The following is an 18,417-nucleotide window of genomic DNA, read 5'->3' as shown; positions in this document are numbered from 1 at the left end:
AATCTTCCTCTTGAGCCCACATTTAGATTTTAAAGAAGAAACTGCAGAAACTGGTAAGTGATCAGAATGAGAAAGACACAGGGAACAAATACAGATTTCAAAGTCTAGAGATCAACTCAGAAAACGCTGGCACAAGAAAGGAGAAGTAGTTAGTTTTGACCTGCAGAGGGATGATGACACTCAGAAATTAAATCATGTCAAGACCAATATTCATGTCCTGACATCTGTGATTAAATCCAAATTACTATAGTAAGCACACCTTTTAAAATTTCAACCATTCGAAAATAATGCCAATCACTTGAGGAAGAGGCAGCGCAGAGTCAAAAGTTGAGGCCGAAAGAGAGCTCTGCACACCCATCGTAAAAGGCTAGACTGAGTTCCGGTGAGCCAGCGAGGTAGGCGGGGGTGGGAATGGGGGTTGACGGATGCTGTGTGTACTCACTTGTTGCTGCCATTCAAGCATGCTTTTTGCATAGCATCAACAGTGTGCTGGAGGAATTCATGGGCATCTTCTTGGCTTCCAAAGCGGAAGTGCCTAGCTATGCCTATAAAGTTCGAGTAAAGACACAGCTTTATCAGCACGTGACATGCGGGGCTGTACTCCCCCAAAAGTTACATCTTATGTCAATACGTTGGTTAGAAAATACCCGATAATTATTTTATGAGGAAACAGCATTAATAAGCTCCCCTGAGAACAGCTAGGACAGACCCTTTAGACCATTAAAAGTCCACAGGGGCTAGAGTTTCTGAGAGCCCAGAGACTCTATGTCTTCAGCAATAAAATGATACCTGAATAAATTCAACTTCGGCTGTACTGTTTCAAAAATTTGTCCCAAATGTTATGTCAGTGCACACATCTTAAATCTGGCCCTAGATCTCCCTGAGAGAATCCATGTAAAACATAAACGTGTGAACCTATCTAAATTCTATCCCAATAACCTAGAGAACATACTATATTCTCCACTGAGTATCACCTTGGTCCTATTTCTAATTGACTGAACAGCCGCAAGACAAAATTACATAATAATGAAAAACAACACAAAAGTATAAACAATATACATAGAATTTTAATGTGTATGAATATATATAAATATATATTAACTTGAATCATATGAAATTGCCAATATTCTACCCGTTCTGACCTACAAAAATGACAATTTCATTATTCAACCATATATGTTTGGAGTTAGCAGGCGGTGTATGTTCATGGATGTATGTATATACACACAACGACATTCTCTTAAAGACTAAGTTTAAAAATATTAGACATGCCTGCCATATGTGTATGTGTGTGTGTGTGTGTGTGTGTGTAATATATACACGTAATTAAACAAACAAAATCACCCCTGGCTAAAATTCTGCCGGGATCCTATAATGTTTAAGAAATTTTTGCATTGTCTACTCTGGCCTGTTAATAGTACCAAGGGCCAATATAACACCTCTTTATCTTCAGCAGCTTTTTAGGCAAAAAGATTATCAATTGTCACTGTGTAATTATCCACCCCTATAATTACCCAGCTAGACAGCAGAGTAAGAGTTAGGTTTTTGTTTTATTCGCAAGCATTTTTTATTCCAACTCAGTTAATTAAGATGATGTAAAAGCTTACTGCAAAAAACATACAGAAAGTGCCTAAAAATATTTCATGTGACCTATCAGGATCATTACAATTCAAGAGGAAATTTTAAAGTCATTTAGAAATTGTATAGAAAAAGTGAAATTTATCCACAAATTTGCTAAGTTATGAGTATAAAATTTTCTTTAAAAGTATAATTAACTTTATTTTGATAATTCCCATCACTATGTATAGTGTAATACTCATTCATTGAATTAAAACTGATTGAAAACTAAAGAAACCTGCGGGACAATATTAGAGTTAGTATTAGCATAGAAATCCAAATATCTGAGAAAAACACTGTAAAACTTATCAATGATTTTATTAATAAATTGAGTTTTAAAAAATTTTTAATGTGTTTATATATTAAACTGAATACCACCTTCTTTACTATATTGTCATCTTTTACTTTAGGTTTCAAAATGTGTTTATATAGTAAATAGTTTACTAAAAACCTGTTATTCATTAAAGACATATACAATAAGCTGTTTGTTGTAATACACAAGGAGCTCATCATTTACCAGTTAGACCATTAAGACCGATTAGCTAACAAATACTAATATAAACTACTATAGAGGATACTTACGCCGCATCTCATTAATGACAAACATCGGTTTAATAACATCCCCAGGATGGTTCAGCACTTGTGTGATATGAGCCTGCATTGTACACATCATACAAAATCCTTCTGCATGACCTGAAAGGTAACAGATGATAATCCTCCACATTAGCAAAATATGACTCTATATATACATCAAGGGGTATTATAAATAACGGGCACACTCCTGAAATAAGAATAACAGTTACAGGACTTCCCTGGTGGCGCAGTGGTTAAGACTCCACACTCCCAATACAGGGGGCCTGGGTTTGAGCCCTGGTCCGGGAAGATCCCACATGCTGCGGAGCAACTAAGCCTGTGCGCCACAACTACTGAGCCTGCGCTCTAGAGCCCACGAGCCACAACTACTGAGCCCGCATGCTACAACTACTGAAGCCCGCGTGCCTAGAGCCTGTGATCTGCAAAAAACACAAGCCACTGCAATGAGAAGTCCGCACACCACAACAAAGAGTAGCCCCCACTCACCACAACTAGAGAAAGCCCGTGCACAGCAACGAAGAACCAACGCAGCCATAAATAAATACATTAATTAATTAATTAAAAAAAAAAGTTTTGGGACACAGCTAAAGCAGTGTTGCAAGGGAAATTTACAGTAATACCAATATCAGAAGCAAAAACAAGGATATCAACCCTGCAGACATCAAAAGGATAACAAGGGAATACTATAAATAACTTCACACACATAAATTTGACAACTTTGGAAAAATGGACCAATCCCTCAAAAGAAGTGAACTACCACAACCCACCCAATATAAAATAATTGGAATAGCGCTATACTTATTAAGGAAATTAAATTTGCAATTTTAAAACTCCCAGAATAGAAATCTCCAGGCCAAGATAGTTTCCCTGATGGATTCTACACTAAATAACAATTTACATCAATTCTACACAATCTCTTCTGAAAAACAGGAGTCAACATATCCCAAATTTGTTTTATAAAGCTAGTATTACCCTGATACCAAAACCACACAAAGGTGGTACAAAAACAGAAGATTAAAGAGTGACATATCTCATGAACACATGTAAAAATCCTTAACAAAAATTCAGCAAAATATAAAAATAAACATCATGACCAAACGGAGTTTATTCCAGAGATACAAAGATGACTCAGTACTGGAAAATCTACCAGTATAATCCACTATATTAATAAGCTGAAGAAGAAATTCACATGATCATATCAATTTGACACAGAAAAAGCTATTGACAAAAATCAACACTCATTCAAGATAAAAAGCGGGAATCAGTAAAACAGAAATAGAAGAGGAAAAAAAAGAAAGAAAGAAATAGAGGGGAACTTCCTTGACTTGATAAAAAGGAAAAACCTACAGCTAACATCAAACTGAATGCTTTTCCCCTAAGATCAGAAATGAGGCAAGGATGTCAGCTCTGAGCACTCTTATTCAACATATTGCTAGAAGTTCTAGCCAGTGAAATAAGGCAAGAAAAGGGAATAAAGGACACAGATCAGTAAGGAGTAAGTAAAAATGTCCCTATTTGCATATGACATGATTCTCTACATAGAAAAATACAAGGACTCCCAAAAGAAAAAAAAAGCCTAGAAATATTAAGTGAAGTCAGTAAGGTCAATATACAAAAATCAAATGTATTTTTATATACCAGCAATAAAAATGTGAACACCAAAATTAAAAATATAACGATGCTTATAATTCCTCAAAAAATAAAAGGATTAGTTGTATATCTAACAAAACAAAACATGCTGATAACTACACAACACTGATGAAACAAAGTAAAGAAGATCTAAGTAAATGGACAGACACACCATATCCACAGACTGGAAATGTCAGCATAGTAGAGACGTCAATTCTCCCCAAACTGAGATACAGGTTTAACAAAATTTCTATCAAAATCCCAACAAGATTTTTTTGTACATATAGACAAGATTATTCTGTAATTTATATGGAAAGACAAAGGAACCAGAATAGAAAAAAACAATTTTGAAAAAGGATAAGTGGATGGACTCACTCTACCTGATATCAAGATTTATTACATAGCTACAATAACAAAGACCAACCGTGTTGTGGGACAGATACATACCTTAACAGAACAGAATAGGGGACCAGAGATAGACCCACACAAATACACCCAAGTGATTTTTTTACAAAAGTGCAAAAGCAATTAATCAAGGAAAGATAGCTTTTTAAACATATGGTGCTAGAGCAACTGGACATCCACAGACAGAAAAACTAAACCTCATGCTATATAAAAATTAACGTAAAATGGATCACATACCTAAATGTAATACTATAGAACTTGTAGGAAAAAAAATAGGAGAAAATCTTTAGGATCAAAGGCTATGCAAAGAGATCTTACACTTGACAGCAAAAGCACAATCCATAAAAGGAAAAATTGGACTTCACCAAAATTTAAAACTTTTGCTCTGTGAAAGACCCTGTTAAGGGGATGAAAAGACAAGCTTCAAACTGGCAGGAAATGTTGGAAATATACATCCGAAAAAGACCTAATATCTAGAATATATAAAGAACAAAACAACAATATAAAAAGAAAGAACACAATAGAAAATGAACAAAAGACACAAAGAGATATTTTCCAAAGGGGATATACACAGATGGTAAATAAACACATGGAGAGAAGTTCAAGACCTTTAGGCATTAGGGAAATGCAAATTAAAACTACAATGAGATATCATTATACTCATCATTACCAAATGCTGGCAACAATGCAGAGCACTGGAGCTCAATACACTGCTGGTGGAAACGTAAACTGGTCAGCCACTCTGGAAAACTACTTGGCAATTTCTTACAAAACTAAACACGCACCTTATGACCCAGCAACTGCAGTTCTGGGCATTTATTCCAGAGAAATAAAGACTTGTGTTCACACATATGCTCTACACACTAATGTTTACAGCAGCTCTATTCATAATATCCAGAAACTGGAAACAACCCAGATGTCCTTTAATGGATGAGTGGTTAAACAAATTGTGGTCCATCCATACCATGGAATACTAGTCAGCAATAAAAAGGAACAAATTATTAATATACACAACAAAGTGAATGAATATCCAGAGACTTATGCTGAGTGAAAAAGCCAATCCCTACTATATAATTCAACATATGTAACATTCTTGAAATGACAAAATAATAGAAGTGAGAACTAGTAGTTGCCAGGGATTAAGGAGGAGGTGGGGACACGAGGGAAGTGGGCTTGGCTATAAAAGGGAAACATGATCCTTAGTGATGGAAATGTTCTGTATCTTGACTGTATCGATATCAATATCCTGGCTGTGAGACTGAACTACAGTGTCACCACTGGGGGAAACTGGGTAAGGGTACATAGGAGGCCTCTGTGTGATTTCTTACAACTGCAAGTAAATCTAAAATTACCTCAAAATAAAGTTTAGCTTCAAAAAAGGCAAAATAAAGATATTTCAGACCAAGAATAAAAAACAAACAAATAAATAAAACAAAACCCAAAAAACAGAGTTTGGGGTCTTCCCTGGTGGCGCAGTGGTTAAGAATCCACCTGCCAATGCAGGGGACATGGGTTCAACCCCTGGTACAGGAAGATCCCACATGCCGTGGAGCAACTAAGCCCAGGCGCCACAACTACTGAGCCTGCGCTCTAGAGCCCGTGAGCCACAACTACTGAGCCTGCGTGCCACAACTACTGAAGCCCACGCACCTACAGCCCGTGCTCCGTAACAAGAGAGGCCATCACAATGAGAAGCCCGTGCACCACAAGGAAGAGTAGCCCCAGCTCGCCGCAACTAAAGCCCGCACCCAGCAATGAAGACCCAACGCAGCCAAAAATAAATAAATAAATAAATTTATTAAGAAAACCAACCAACCAAACAAACAAAAAAACAGTTTGTCACCAGCAAGAAAAGTTAAGGGAATTCCTCCAGGCATATGAAAAAATACCAGATGGATGTCTGGATCTACAAAAAGGAATTAAAAGCAGTGGAAATGATAAAAGAGTAAGTAAATAGACTGGTAAAGAAACCTTAACAAACTACTTAAAATAAAACTTTTAAATTTTATTTAAAGCAAAATAATACAATATATTATGTGGATACAAATTAAGTAAAAATAAAACGTGTGACAACAATAGCACAAATGCCTAGAGAGAGACCATGAAAGTATATTGTCATAAAGTCCTTATACTACACAAGAAATGTAATAGTATCTCAATGCAAGCTATGGTAAGTTAAAAATGTATGCTAAACCCTAAAGCAACCACTAAAAAGAGAAAACAAAGTTAGAGAAAATATGCCAATAAAGGAGAGGAAATATAAAATTACTCATTCCAAAAGAAGGCAGAAAACGATGAAGAAGGGAACAAAGAATACAGGACAATTAGAAAACAAATAGCAAGATGGTAAATGTAAAACCAATCATATCAATACTCTCATTAAATATAAATGATTTATATTTTAAAAGGCAGAGACTGTAAGACTGGATTAAAAAACAAGAACAAACTATAGGCTGTTTACAAGAAATCCACTTTAAATATAAACACAAATAGGTTAAAAGTTAAAAGATGGAAAAAGACATACCATGCTAACATTAATAAGAAAACTGGAGTGGCTCTATTTCAGACAAAGCAGATTTCAGAGTAAAGCATACTATTTGGGATAAAGAGGGTCATTTCATAAGTTATAAATAGGTCAGTTCACCAAGAGGTCATAATAACCTTAAGTGACAGAGTTTCACAATACATGAAGCAAAACTGATAGAACAGAATGAAGAAACAAATTCAAAAATTTCTTTTATTTCAACATACCTCTCTCAAAATTTGATAGAACAAGTAGACAGAAAAGCAGTAAAAGGACATAAAAGACAACCTCAACAACATTATCAGGTAACTAAACATAATCAGCATTTATAGAAACTCCAATCAACACAGCAGAATACACATCCTTATTAAGTACACGTGGAATATTTAACAAGCTAGACCACGTTCTGGTGCATAAAACAAGTCTCAAGTTTCAAAGGATTCAAACAATAAAAGTATCTTCTCTGACCACAATGGAATTAAAGTAGTAATCAGTAACAGGACAATTTCCAAAAAGTCCCCAATCATCTCGCAACTAAAAACACGCCTCTAAGTAATCATAAGGGCATCAATCAAGCAATTGTATTAAAAAAAACTACTAGAATTAAGGAGCTGAGCAAAGTTGTAGGATACAAGATCAATAAACAAAGTTCAACTGCATTTCTATATTCTCACAATGAACAATCAAAAATCGAAATTCAAAAACTATTACCATTTATAATAGCTTTCAAAAATATGAAATACTTAGGAATAAATCAGATTAAAAAATGTACAAATTGTACTTGTATACTGAAAACTATGCAACACAGCTAAGAAAAACTGAAGATAACCTAAATAAATACCTAGTTTGTGGGTCAGAAGACAATACTGTTTGGATGTCATTCGTCCCAAACTGATTTACAGATCCAACACAATCCTAATCAAAATCTCAGGAAGCTTTTTTGTAGAAATTGACAAACTGATTTCAAAGTTCATTTGGAAATGCAAAGGACCAAGAATGGCCAAAACAACTTTGAAAAAGGAGAACTAAGTTAGAAAAGTTACCTGACTTCAAAACTTTTAAATATATAGTAACAAGGCACGGTGTTATGGTGTCAAGACAGATAGTAGATCAGTGTAACAAAACAGAGTCCAGAAATAGATCCATATGTATATAATCAATTGATTTTTGTTGCTGCTGCTGTTGTTTTTTGTGGTACGTGGGCCTCTCACTGCTGCACCTCTCCCGTTGCGGAGCACAGGCTCCCGACGCGCAGGCCCAGCGGCCATGGCTCACGGGCCCAGCCGCTCCGCGGCACGTGGGATCTTCCCGGACCGGGGCACAAACCTGCGCCCCCTGCGTCGGCAGGCGGACTCCCAACCACTGCGCCACCAGGGAAGCCCTGATCAATTGATTTTTGACAAAGGTACAAAAATAATTCAGTAGAGAAAGGGCTATCTTTTGAACAAATAGTGCTGGAACAACTGGATATCCATATTGAAAAACATGAACTTTAATCCATTCTTCACACCACAAATAAAAATTAACTCAAAATGTATCACTGACCTAAATATAAAAACTAAAAGTATAAAACTGCTAAAAAATAAAGGGAAAATCTTTGCAACCTCTCGTTAGGCAGATTTCTTAAATGCAACACCTAAAGCACAGATGATAACAATGGAAAAATAATGAAGTAGTATTCTTCAAAACTAAAAACATGCTCGTTGAAAGACAGTGTGAGGAGACTATTTTCTCCAGATTGGGAAACATTTGCAAATTACATATCTGATAAAGGGCTTCTATCCAGAATACATAAAGAACTCTCAAAACTCAACGATAAGAAAACTACGCAATTTTAAATCAGGCAAAAGATATGAGCAGGCGCTTGAGCAAAGCAAATACACAGATGGCGAAGAACCATGTGGAGAGATGTTCAACATCATTATTCATTACGGAAATGCAAATTAAAACCACAGGAAGACACTATTATACTACACACCTATTAGAGTGGCTAAAATTGGAAAGACTGACCACGCCAAGTATTAGGGGAGATAGGGAACAAATGGAAGTTTCATTCACTGCTGGTGGAAATGTAAAATATCACAATCCCTTTGGGAGACAGTTTGGAAGTAACTTAAAGTTAAGCGCACACATACTATAGGACCAAGCCATTCCTCTCCTAGATATTTACCCACAAGAAATGAAAACATGTCCTTACAAAGACTTCAAGGTAGCTTAATTTGTTGTTTTGTTTTGTGTTGTGTTTTGGCTGCGTTGGGTCTTCGTTGCTGCGTGCAGGCTTTCTCTAGTTGTGGCGTGTGGGGGCTACTCGTCGTTGCGGTGCACGGGCTTCTCATTGTGGTGGCTTCTCTTGTTGCAGAGCACTAGGCACGCGGGCTTTGACAGCTGCAGCACGTGGGCTCAGTAGTTGTGGCTCATGGACTCTAGAGCGCAGACTCAGTAGTTGTGACGCACAGGCTTAGCTGCTCCATGGCATGTGGGATCTTCCCAGACCAGGGATTGAACCGGTGTCCCCTGCATTGGCAGGTAGATTCTTAACCACTGCGCCACCAGGGAAGTCCTCATAGTAGCTTAATTTGTGATGGCCCAAAATGGGAAATCACCCAAATGTCCATCAGTAGGTGAATGGAGAACCAAACTGTGGTCCATCTATCCATATAATGGAATGCTACTCAGCAATAAAAATTAACTATTGATACATGCAACAACATGGAATAATGCTGAAATAACTGTGCTGAGTGAAAGAAGCCAGGCAATATAAAAATATATACTGCATAATTCCACATAGAAGACATTCTAGAAAATACAAACTAATCGGTAGCAAACAGAAAGCGTATCAGCGGCTGCCTGGGGTGGAGGGGATGAGGGACAGGAAAGGGCGGGAGGGGCTGATTTCAAAGGAGCACTGAGACTCTTTAGGGGGCAATGAGTATGTCCATGATGTAGACTGTGGGGATCATTTCATGGGTATACACAAATGTCAAAATGCATCAAATTGTGTATTTTAAACGTGCAATTTATTGTTTATCAACAACACCTCAATAAAGCTGAGAAACCAGAGAGAAAGAGAAACCTACCAATGGCCTATAAAAGACAGGCACCTAATTCTGGATACCCCGAGTGTCTGCATTTTTGTCTCCATCCTCTCTCTCTCTGTCCAGGTGCCAGTGCTGGGTTTTCATCCACATCCTACTTTCATTAAGTGCAAAAGTGATAGGAAAGCTGTCTGTGGGGAATGAATTATGGACTTAAAAAGGAAGAAAATGAGGGCAAATAGGATCTTCCTTCTGTAATTTGAAACCCTGGCATAAGAAACACCTCTTGATGGTGAGATTCTAGGTGATTTTCTTTTGGTTACCTTAAAATTTTCTGTACTTTCCAAATTCTTTAAAACCATAATTTTGCTCTTTGGGGGAATAAAGTTTTAAAAGAGTGAGTCTAAATTCTCCATTAAGTAAAAAACTATTTGGGAATTCCCTGGTGGTCCAGTGGTTAGGACACGGCACCTTCACTGCCGAGGGCCCAGGTTCAATCCCCGGTCGGGGGACTTCCCTGGTGGTCCAGTGGCTAAGGCTCCACGCTCCCAATGCAGGGGGCCCCGTTTGATCCCAGGTCAGGGAACTAGATCCCACATGCATGCTGCAACTAAGAGTTCGCATGCTTCAACTAAAGATCCCACATGCCACAACTAAAGAACCCGCACGCTGCAATGAAGATCAAAGATCCCGCGTGCTGCAATGAAGACCCGGCACAGCCAAATAAATAAATCCCTGGTGGGGGAACTAGGATCCCACAAGCCACAAAAAAAAAACCAAAAAAGTAAAGGGCTATTCAAAAAGAAACCAAGGGGCTTTTTTTTCACCCTAATAATGAAGGACCAGCACCCTAAAGTACACACACACACACATTAGTGTAGATCAAAGAACAGGGAGATTTCACTTATCAAGGGTGAAGAGTATGTACAACACTATATGCAGAAGGTCAAAACCTCAAAAAACGGGTATGTTCTAATTTCTGAATTTCACTAGTTGACCACGGAATTGGCTCTCACCTAATTAAAGACATAACGTGTGTTAACTTCCTGCCCTCTGGGTTGAAAACCGAGCTCTCACACACTAAAGGCAAAGTCCTGCATGAATTTCCAGGAGGTGAGGACCAGTGACAAGAGGCTCCTCTCCGCTAATGCTTAAAGCCTGTAAATGAATCAAGCGTTCAACACAGGATGGATGCCAGGAGAAGTGGGATTCTTAGCCCTGCTTGTCCCAAGCTGTTGACAGTAGACATTTATGTCACATTTTTTAGTCACATTTTTTAGCAAGTGCAGAAAGCCAGCAGGGGCTTCAGAAATGCCAAATGCTGATAAAATATGTTTCTTTTTAAATAATTCTACAGGTCAAATTATGTGCAAAATGTTTTTTATGCGACCTGAATGTAAATCTTTGTCTTCCTCCATGATTTCTAAAAGAAGAAACCAACTCCTTAGTGATGATCAAATTCTTGGCTTAAACCTTCACTTTCATTTCAGAGAAAAAAAATGAAAGTAGGTTAGCATACCATAACACTATACACATAACATAATACAGAACACTTACATGTCTTGGAGTGTTCGTGTGATAGCATGTAGTTGGCAAGTGGTGGTGTATAAGTTAAACACTGCAGCGCTGCGTTGGCAAAACAGGTATTGCCCAAATTCTGGAGCCCAGCTCCTACTCTATGAGTTTGCTGCCACTTAAGACAAATCTTCTCAGATGGGAAAAGAATTTTTTCTGGAGGAGCAATGCCATCACCTAGAGCTAGAAAAATAAACAATATTTAAAAAGAAAGCTTTGTATACTTCCGAAGCTGAATAAATAGCAACACATCAAACCTGAATCTGATCAAGATTCTTATGACCAGCTAACCAGAAATACAGGGGAGAAAGGGACATTTTAAAAGAAAGAGCCCAGAATGTGGGAAACTCTATATGATTTGGTTTCTTTGATAAACAAACTGCAAGGACAAAAAATGGGGGCGGGGGCAGCATTTAACAGATTAAAAAAAACTTAAAAGATATTCACCAAATGCAAAGCATAGACCTTGTCTGGAGGTTGATTTCAACAGCCAACTGTTAAAAAAAATTATACGACAACCAGGGAAATCTGCACATTGACTGGATTTTTAATATAAAAAGCTTTTAATTTTCAGACATGATTTCTTTAAATACACACACTGAACTATTTATAGATGAAGTATAAAGTCCTGGATTTGCTTTAAAATGATGGGGAGTGGGGAGAGGAGTAAGTGGGTGGAGGTATAATCGGCCAGGAGCTGAGAAACATCAAAGCTGGCTGAGGGGCACGTGAGACTTCATTACAATTATTCTCTCTTCTGCACCTACTTAAAATTTTTCATTAAAATAGTTTTAAAAATAAATAAAGTACAACACAGTAAAAGTGCAGGAAAGTCGATTCCCTGTAATATGTGCTACGGACGCTCATGTTCTGTACCCCCAGCAGCACCTCATCCTCACCATCATCTCACCTCCTCAGTCCTCACTAGCTGTCAGATACTCTCAATTCTAAAGGTTGGTAGTGATGTCATCCCAAATTTACCAGCAGGGAAACAGGCTGTTAGGCATCACTATACATACTCATAAGTATAGTCTACACGGTCTAAAAATTTCTTATCTATTTTTAAAACTTACAAACAGATCGCTAATAATACTCAGGTGAGGCTCAAAAACAATTTATTTAGGAAAGCTCAAAAATCATCCACAGCAAGACTGTTTTTTCAAAAGTTCGGCAGTTCCTCAGTACTACCAAAGACTGAGATGCCCAAAAGATGGTTCTCTATTTTAATAGCAATATTGAGTGTTTAAGCATGCAACAAGGCAGGCTTCAGCTTCTTGAAGAAGGGAGATCAAAATCAGGAAAGGAGAAATGGATGTTCAAAGAGCGTGACAAGGGCCCCCAAAAGGGCCAGGTGGGGTGATACAAACTAAATCCTGAGGAAGAGAGAGGAGCCCCAGCAAGGTGACAGGAGGCTAGAGTCTGTGAGAGGATGTCCTGTGGGAATGCCCTGCTTATAAAGATCTTTAAACCCCTCTGTATAACATTCAGTTACGTTGTTTGATTTGTGATGTAAATGTCCCCTCACCCAAAACACCTTCAGCAAATCCTACCACCCACCTCCACATCACAATATCACACGCACTAGGAAGACGCAAAACAAAAAACAACGTGAGAGCCAAATTATTCTAGGCCAAACAATGTCCTGTGTGGGAACTAATCTCTTAAGGTTTCAAAGCTTCCAAATCCGAAAGTCTCAGGAGCACCAACTAAAGTGTCAATGTCTTACTTATCAGGATGGGTTTTAACAAATATAACCACATTAACCTGGCTTTATACATAATGTAACATTTACAGGATCTGCTCGCTTTCAAAGAGCTTTATTTCTACAGACGATTTTAACTGGCAAAAACTAAAACAAACAAAAACAAAGTTGGGTGGAGCTCATTTGTCAAAAGGCAACCATTTTTAAAAACATTAAAAAAAAAGTCTTTAAATTTTTAAAAGGTAGACATTTGCTTAGGGCACTATAGTTAACGGACAAGCTAATGAAATGCTTGCCCATCTCAATTCTCGCCATGACAAAGTTTATCCTTCAAAAAATTAGGAATTCAACTACAAATAAATTCATAGTAACTAAAAATAATCTTACCTTGCTATGATACATATGTTAATCATGAACAAGCAGCAGAGGAAAATGAAGCCTGTCAAATAGTGTAACTCTGCTGGCCATTCAGGTGGCAGTGTATCTTGCAAAATAAGCCCCTCTCTGAAGCTACCAACCCCCTGACAGCATTTATACAGGAGTTTCTTGTAGTGATTCTTCTAGAAAGTAGTACCTTGATCCTTTGGTGGTGATGGTTTTGATTTTTCAGGTACAGGTGAACTTGAATAAACTACAGCACCAGGTACTGGTCCTAAAGAAAGCGCGTGACTTGAAACATCGTTTAATGAAGACACAGTACCCCAGCTGGCAGAACCTGCCTCCATGTCTCCAGGTGAGACTGCCTCAGAACTGCCAGGCTGGTTCTGACAGGTTGATGGGTCTGAAGATTCTGAAGCTTTGTCACCTGTGGTCATTGTTCACCTCTGTAAAAGATGAGAAAAGCATACATTTGTTTCATAAGGTAAGAAGAGTAATCTACTTATTCTACCATTACATCTTTGAAAACAATTAAAAACGGCTAGGTTAACTTTCCAACAAATCACCCCAATACAAAAGCAACACTATTTTTTAACTTTGTAATTATTTCCTTGGGATATTTACTGTTGTGCTAATCTGAACGTGCCAACAATTTTTAATTATAAAATCTTCAATGAAGTATTTGATTAGATCTTGTCGTTCTATTTCACGCCCTCTGAAAAGCTGATATTTCGTTTTATAATCAGGTCTCTCAATTTCCAACTCTATTCATTCACAAAGTACCTATATTTTTTCTCTCCCTTGCTTAAACCTAGAATGTGAAATGCACTAACACATTTGGCTCAATTTTCAATTCATATATAATCCCTCAAGGAAAAGCCTCAACTACATGAAAAGAAAATCTAGCTTTAATTTGAAGCTTAAAGTCCAAAATGACATTGTTTGAAATATATTACTTTTTTTAATATAGGAAGTCTCACTTTTGAAACACATTTTGAAGAGGCTCATTTATTTCGCATATATGATTTTTTAAAATGAAGTCCATAAGGCATTACTTACATCAAACTGGAATACAAATACATGTCATAAAAGTACTGAATTATAATTTTCTCTCTCAACCCTATTAAAGTCTTAGGGCCACCACTAACTGAGCACTTTCTATGTGCTAGGCATCGTGTCACCCACTGAACACACACTACTTACTTAATTTTCATAATGACCTACGAGAGACTGGACAGAATCCACTGGGTCTACGAAATGGAGCAACTATTACCCAAACTAGTCACTACTGGGAGAAGGTCCCAAGCCCAACATTCCCGGCTGGGCTCTACCAAACTCCACAACACGGCACTTTAGGAATGTTTCCCATATTGCCCAGTGGCAACCAAATCTAGCAGAGGCCACTGCTCTGCAGACGATCTTCCAGGCGGCTCCGAGTGCCTCCGGCCCAGCATCCCGACACCCGGACTCTGGACACTGGCCGCCCTAGGAGCCTCTCCGTGCCCCTGGTCCTGTCCTGCCTTCTCTCTCCAGGCTCTGTACATGCTGTTCTTTCTGCAAACTTCCTCCACCCTTCCACCTCCAGCCAGTGAACACCCACCCACCTTCTCCATTTAGAATTCATTTCCTCTGGGACACTTTCCTTGATAGTCCCCTCCCCCAAGACAGTCTGAGAACCCCTCCTGGAAGCTCTGGTGGCACCCTGGGCACCCTCGGGCTGATTTCCAGATTTCCACCGTAGCGCTCACAGCCATCCTGCCTGCGGCTCTCCATCATGTTCTTGTTTACATGCCCTGACCTGGCACAAGGAAAGCTCTCCACACACGTGTTGAACAAATGAATCAGTTGTGAAGACAGGACGTAACCAGTGTTTGCTCCTAGCACCAATTTTCACTGACTGTTTTATATAAAGTATCTCATTTAATCCTTAAAAATTCTGAAGTAGGAATAACCTTTAAAACTTGTTTTAAAAAATATTCAGCACAGTAAAATAATTACCCATGTACATGACACTTCAACAAATGTTACGATGCACTGTCTACTCACAATAAGGTTCTTTTAAAAGCCTCAATTCTGTTGTGATTTTAAATTAAAGATTTAAATTAAGATTATCACCCCCCAAAAAAGTACAAACTTAAATATTTTTGGAATCTTAGGTAGAAATAGAGAATAAGATGTTAATTAGATCTTAACAAAAAGAAAAACTGAACTGAAATTTTAAGTCAATCTAGGTAAAACACAGGACCTTTATTCAGGAAGAAAGCCTGAGCCATATTAGCCAAATAAAGTTTATACTTTCCTCATCTGACAGTCAAAAGAAATTACAAAACAGTGTGGAGGCAAGAATAAGACAACAAGGGGAAAAGAAGTAGAGGAGGAAAAGGAAGAAGAAAGCCAAAACAGTGACGATTAAGCCAGCCTTATTTACAGTAATGTTAAATAGCAAAAACCTTGATTTTCTGGGATAAACATCCCTTCAGGACAATCATTAACAAATGACTAAATAAAACCATTTTACTTGCTCCAGCTGCCTTTGGGGGGTCGCGGGGTGGGGGGGAACAACTCTTAAATTAAGAAAAAAAAACCCCAAGGAAAACATACAACGGAGTCATTGATAACCACATAGCATTATAATTTGGGAAAACCAACAACATCCATTCTCCTTCAGATGCATATTCAGCCAATGACTTCTTACCCTGAAACCATCAGGTATTAAGCTGGAGAAAACCTTTCTGGAAGCCAAACAATGTTGCGTAGGGCTCAGGATTCAGATGTTACATGTTCTTTACTCTCAGTAAAGCTTCTAAACATTACTGAAATAAATCTCAGGACTTTTAAGCAACTACTTCAATGAAAAGTTTAAATTTCTCTCAACACCTCCTGATGATAGACAAACAAAAAGTTACAAAAGCATGTTTGAAAAAAACTGAGTACAAAAATCAAGGTTGGATGTGTGTGGAGGAATGAGACAAAGTGACTTCTCAATTGTTTCCATTAAGTGTACCTGCTTTAATTACAATGTTTTACTTGAAAGTCTTAAAATGCTGTCCCTTATATGGTATTTCTCCCTTGTGGTGACCAAATGCTAGAATACATTATTCTTTTTCATTTTTAAAAGAATAAGCATATGGCTGTTTGAACATTAGGGCACTCCACATACATTGTGGTAAAAATATAAATACATGCAAAAAGAAACTGTTATACCTTAATAAACATTCTTAATAAACAATGTAACCCACATGCTTGTTGCATTTCCATTTGAAAACTCACAAGCTTTAAAAAGACAACCTGGATTTTACTTATTTGTAAGGAAACAAATCACTTTGCTTTAAACTTTTACAAAAAAAACTCTGTAGACTTAATTCAATGATACAGAAAAGAAGTGAAACTGACGCTAGATACAAATAACTGAAACCGATTATTCACAACACCGATACACTTTGAATGAATAATACAATCAGAAGAGGAGAATTATGTTTCAAATGTACAAGTTAAAATTTGAGACTCCACTAAAACGTACAAGAACCTAAAATACTGCTGTTTTAGGGGCTAACTAGTTTTTCAACCAGTTTTACTGTTATTTGAGTGTATTCACTTTAAATAACCAACGTGCTTTCCCATAAACAAGTAAGCCCTAAGGCCTCCCGTAATATAAAAGAGCTATTCCACAAAAGTAATCTCAATTGCATTCATTATAGCGAGGTTAAAGTCCTAGATGGTAAAACTTCTGTCCCATCAAATCTTCATCTCAAACATCTGAAACTGACCGCCCTTTTCCCCCTCCACGCCCCCCGCCTCAGGTAAGTTGGGTCTTCCTGCCCCGAAGATAAAGAACAGGACCAGGGCACACGCGCTTTGGGGGACGCGACACCGGGCCGGCCGGCCCCTCCTCTCCTCCCGAGGGTGCCCGCTCCGCCCGGCGGCAGGCGTGGGGAACTCGGACACCCGGTGGACTAGCCAGGTGGACGGCCCCGCGAGGACGGACCGGCACGGCGGGCGGGCCGGCGGGACGCCCGGGTGGGAAAGTTTGTCTCTTTGGGGGGCGCAGTGGGGGCAGGGAGGCGAGCCCGGGGCTCCGAGGGGCGCTCGGGGGCGGGAGGTGGCAGCCACGCGGGGGGCGGGGGGCGGCCCGGGGACTCCGGGCGGCTCAGCGGTCGGCACACGCCCACCCCGGGCAGACCCATGTGGGCCTGGCCGCCCCGGAGCAGCCAGCCGGGCCCAGCCCCCGGGCCGAGAGGGGCGGGCTGGGCCGGGTGGGGGTGTTAGGGCAGTGTCCATGGGCAACCAGGGGGGTCCGGCCTCCCCGCGCAGCCCGGCGATCTGGGAGCCCGGCCGCCGCGGCCGTCGCGGCCGCCGCCCCCTCCCCAGCGGCCAGGCCCGGCCGGCGGTGGCGGCACTGCCACCGGCGCGGCGGGGTCCCGGGCGGCCCGCTGCTGCGGAGGGGGCGGCGGGCGAGGGGCCGCGCCAGCCCCCGGCGGGCCGCGCCGGCAGAGGGGCGGCCAGGGCAGCTGCGGCCGAGGCGAGCGGGGCGCTCCGCGGGCCCCACGCCGGCCAACGGCGGACAGGAAAGAGGCGGGAGCTTACCTGACCCGGCTCGGCGCTCGCTCCATCCCCCTCGGCGGCCGCCGCCGCCGCCGCCGCCGCCGCCGCCGCCGCCGCACACAGCCCAGCCGCCCGGCGGGGGACAATGACGTGCCTCCATCCGGGCACCGCCGCCGCCGCCTCCGGGTCAGCGCCGCGCCCGCAGCACCCCGCCGGGCCGCCAGGGGGCGCGCCAAGGCCGCGCCCGCACGCGCCGCCGCCCAGGGGCCGTCGCACAAGAGGCGCAGCGCGCAGCTAAGTAGCCGGGCTAGCGCGGGAGGGGCCATCGCCAAAGCGCCGCGGGCGCAGGCTGGCCCGCGCGTCTCTGGAGCGCTGGTCGGCCGCGGAAGGAGCGCGCTGATTGGTGGAGCCGAGCT

General features: G+C 40.4%; 1 protein-coding gene across 2 annotated transcripts in view; it reads right to left on the bottom strand.

The window, feature by feature from the left end:
- Positions 1-18,174, bottom strand: part of USP42 (ubiquitin specific peptidase 42) — a 35,715-nt gene extending 17,541 nt beyond the window's left edge. The window contains exons 1-5 of one of the 2 annotated variants that reach the window (XM_032603915.1): positions 18,044-18,174; positions 13,656-13,905; positions 11,362-11,562; positions 2,200-2,310; positions 443-545 (exon numbers count right to left, since the gene is read on the bottom strand). In XM_032603915.1, coding sequence (XP_032459806.1) covers positions 443-545; positions 2,200-2,310; positions 11,362-11,562; positions 13,656-13,896 — 656 coding nt within the window. In that variant the 5' untranslated portion in view covers positions 13,897-13,905; positions 18,044-18,174. Of the gene's footprint in view, positions 1-442; positions 546-2,199; positions 2,311-8,966; positions 9,097-11,361; positions 11,563-13,655; positions 13,906-18,043 lie in introns of those variants that run through there. The other variant, XM_032603917.1, reaches the window with a different exon arrangement.
- Positions 18,175-18,417: the final 243 nt, after the last annotated feature.

Source organism: Phocoena sinus, chromosome 15 (genome assembly GCF_008692025.1).
Source record: "Phocoena sinus isolate mPhoSin1 chromosome 15, mPhoSin1.pri, whole genome shotgun sequence".
Classification (NCBI taxonomy): Eukaryota; Metazoa; Chordata; class Mammalia; order Artiodactyla; family Phocoenidae; genus Phocoena; species Phocoena sinus.
This window is presented reverse-complemented; position numbering and strand designations above follow the sequence as displayed.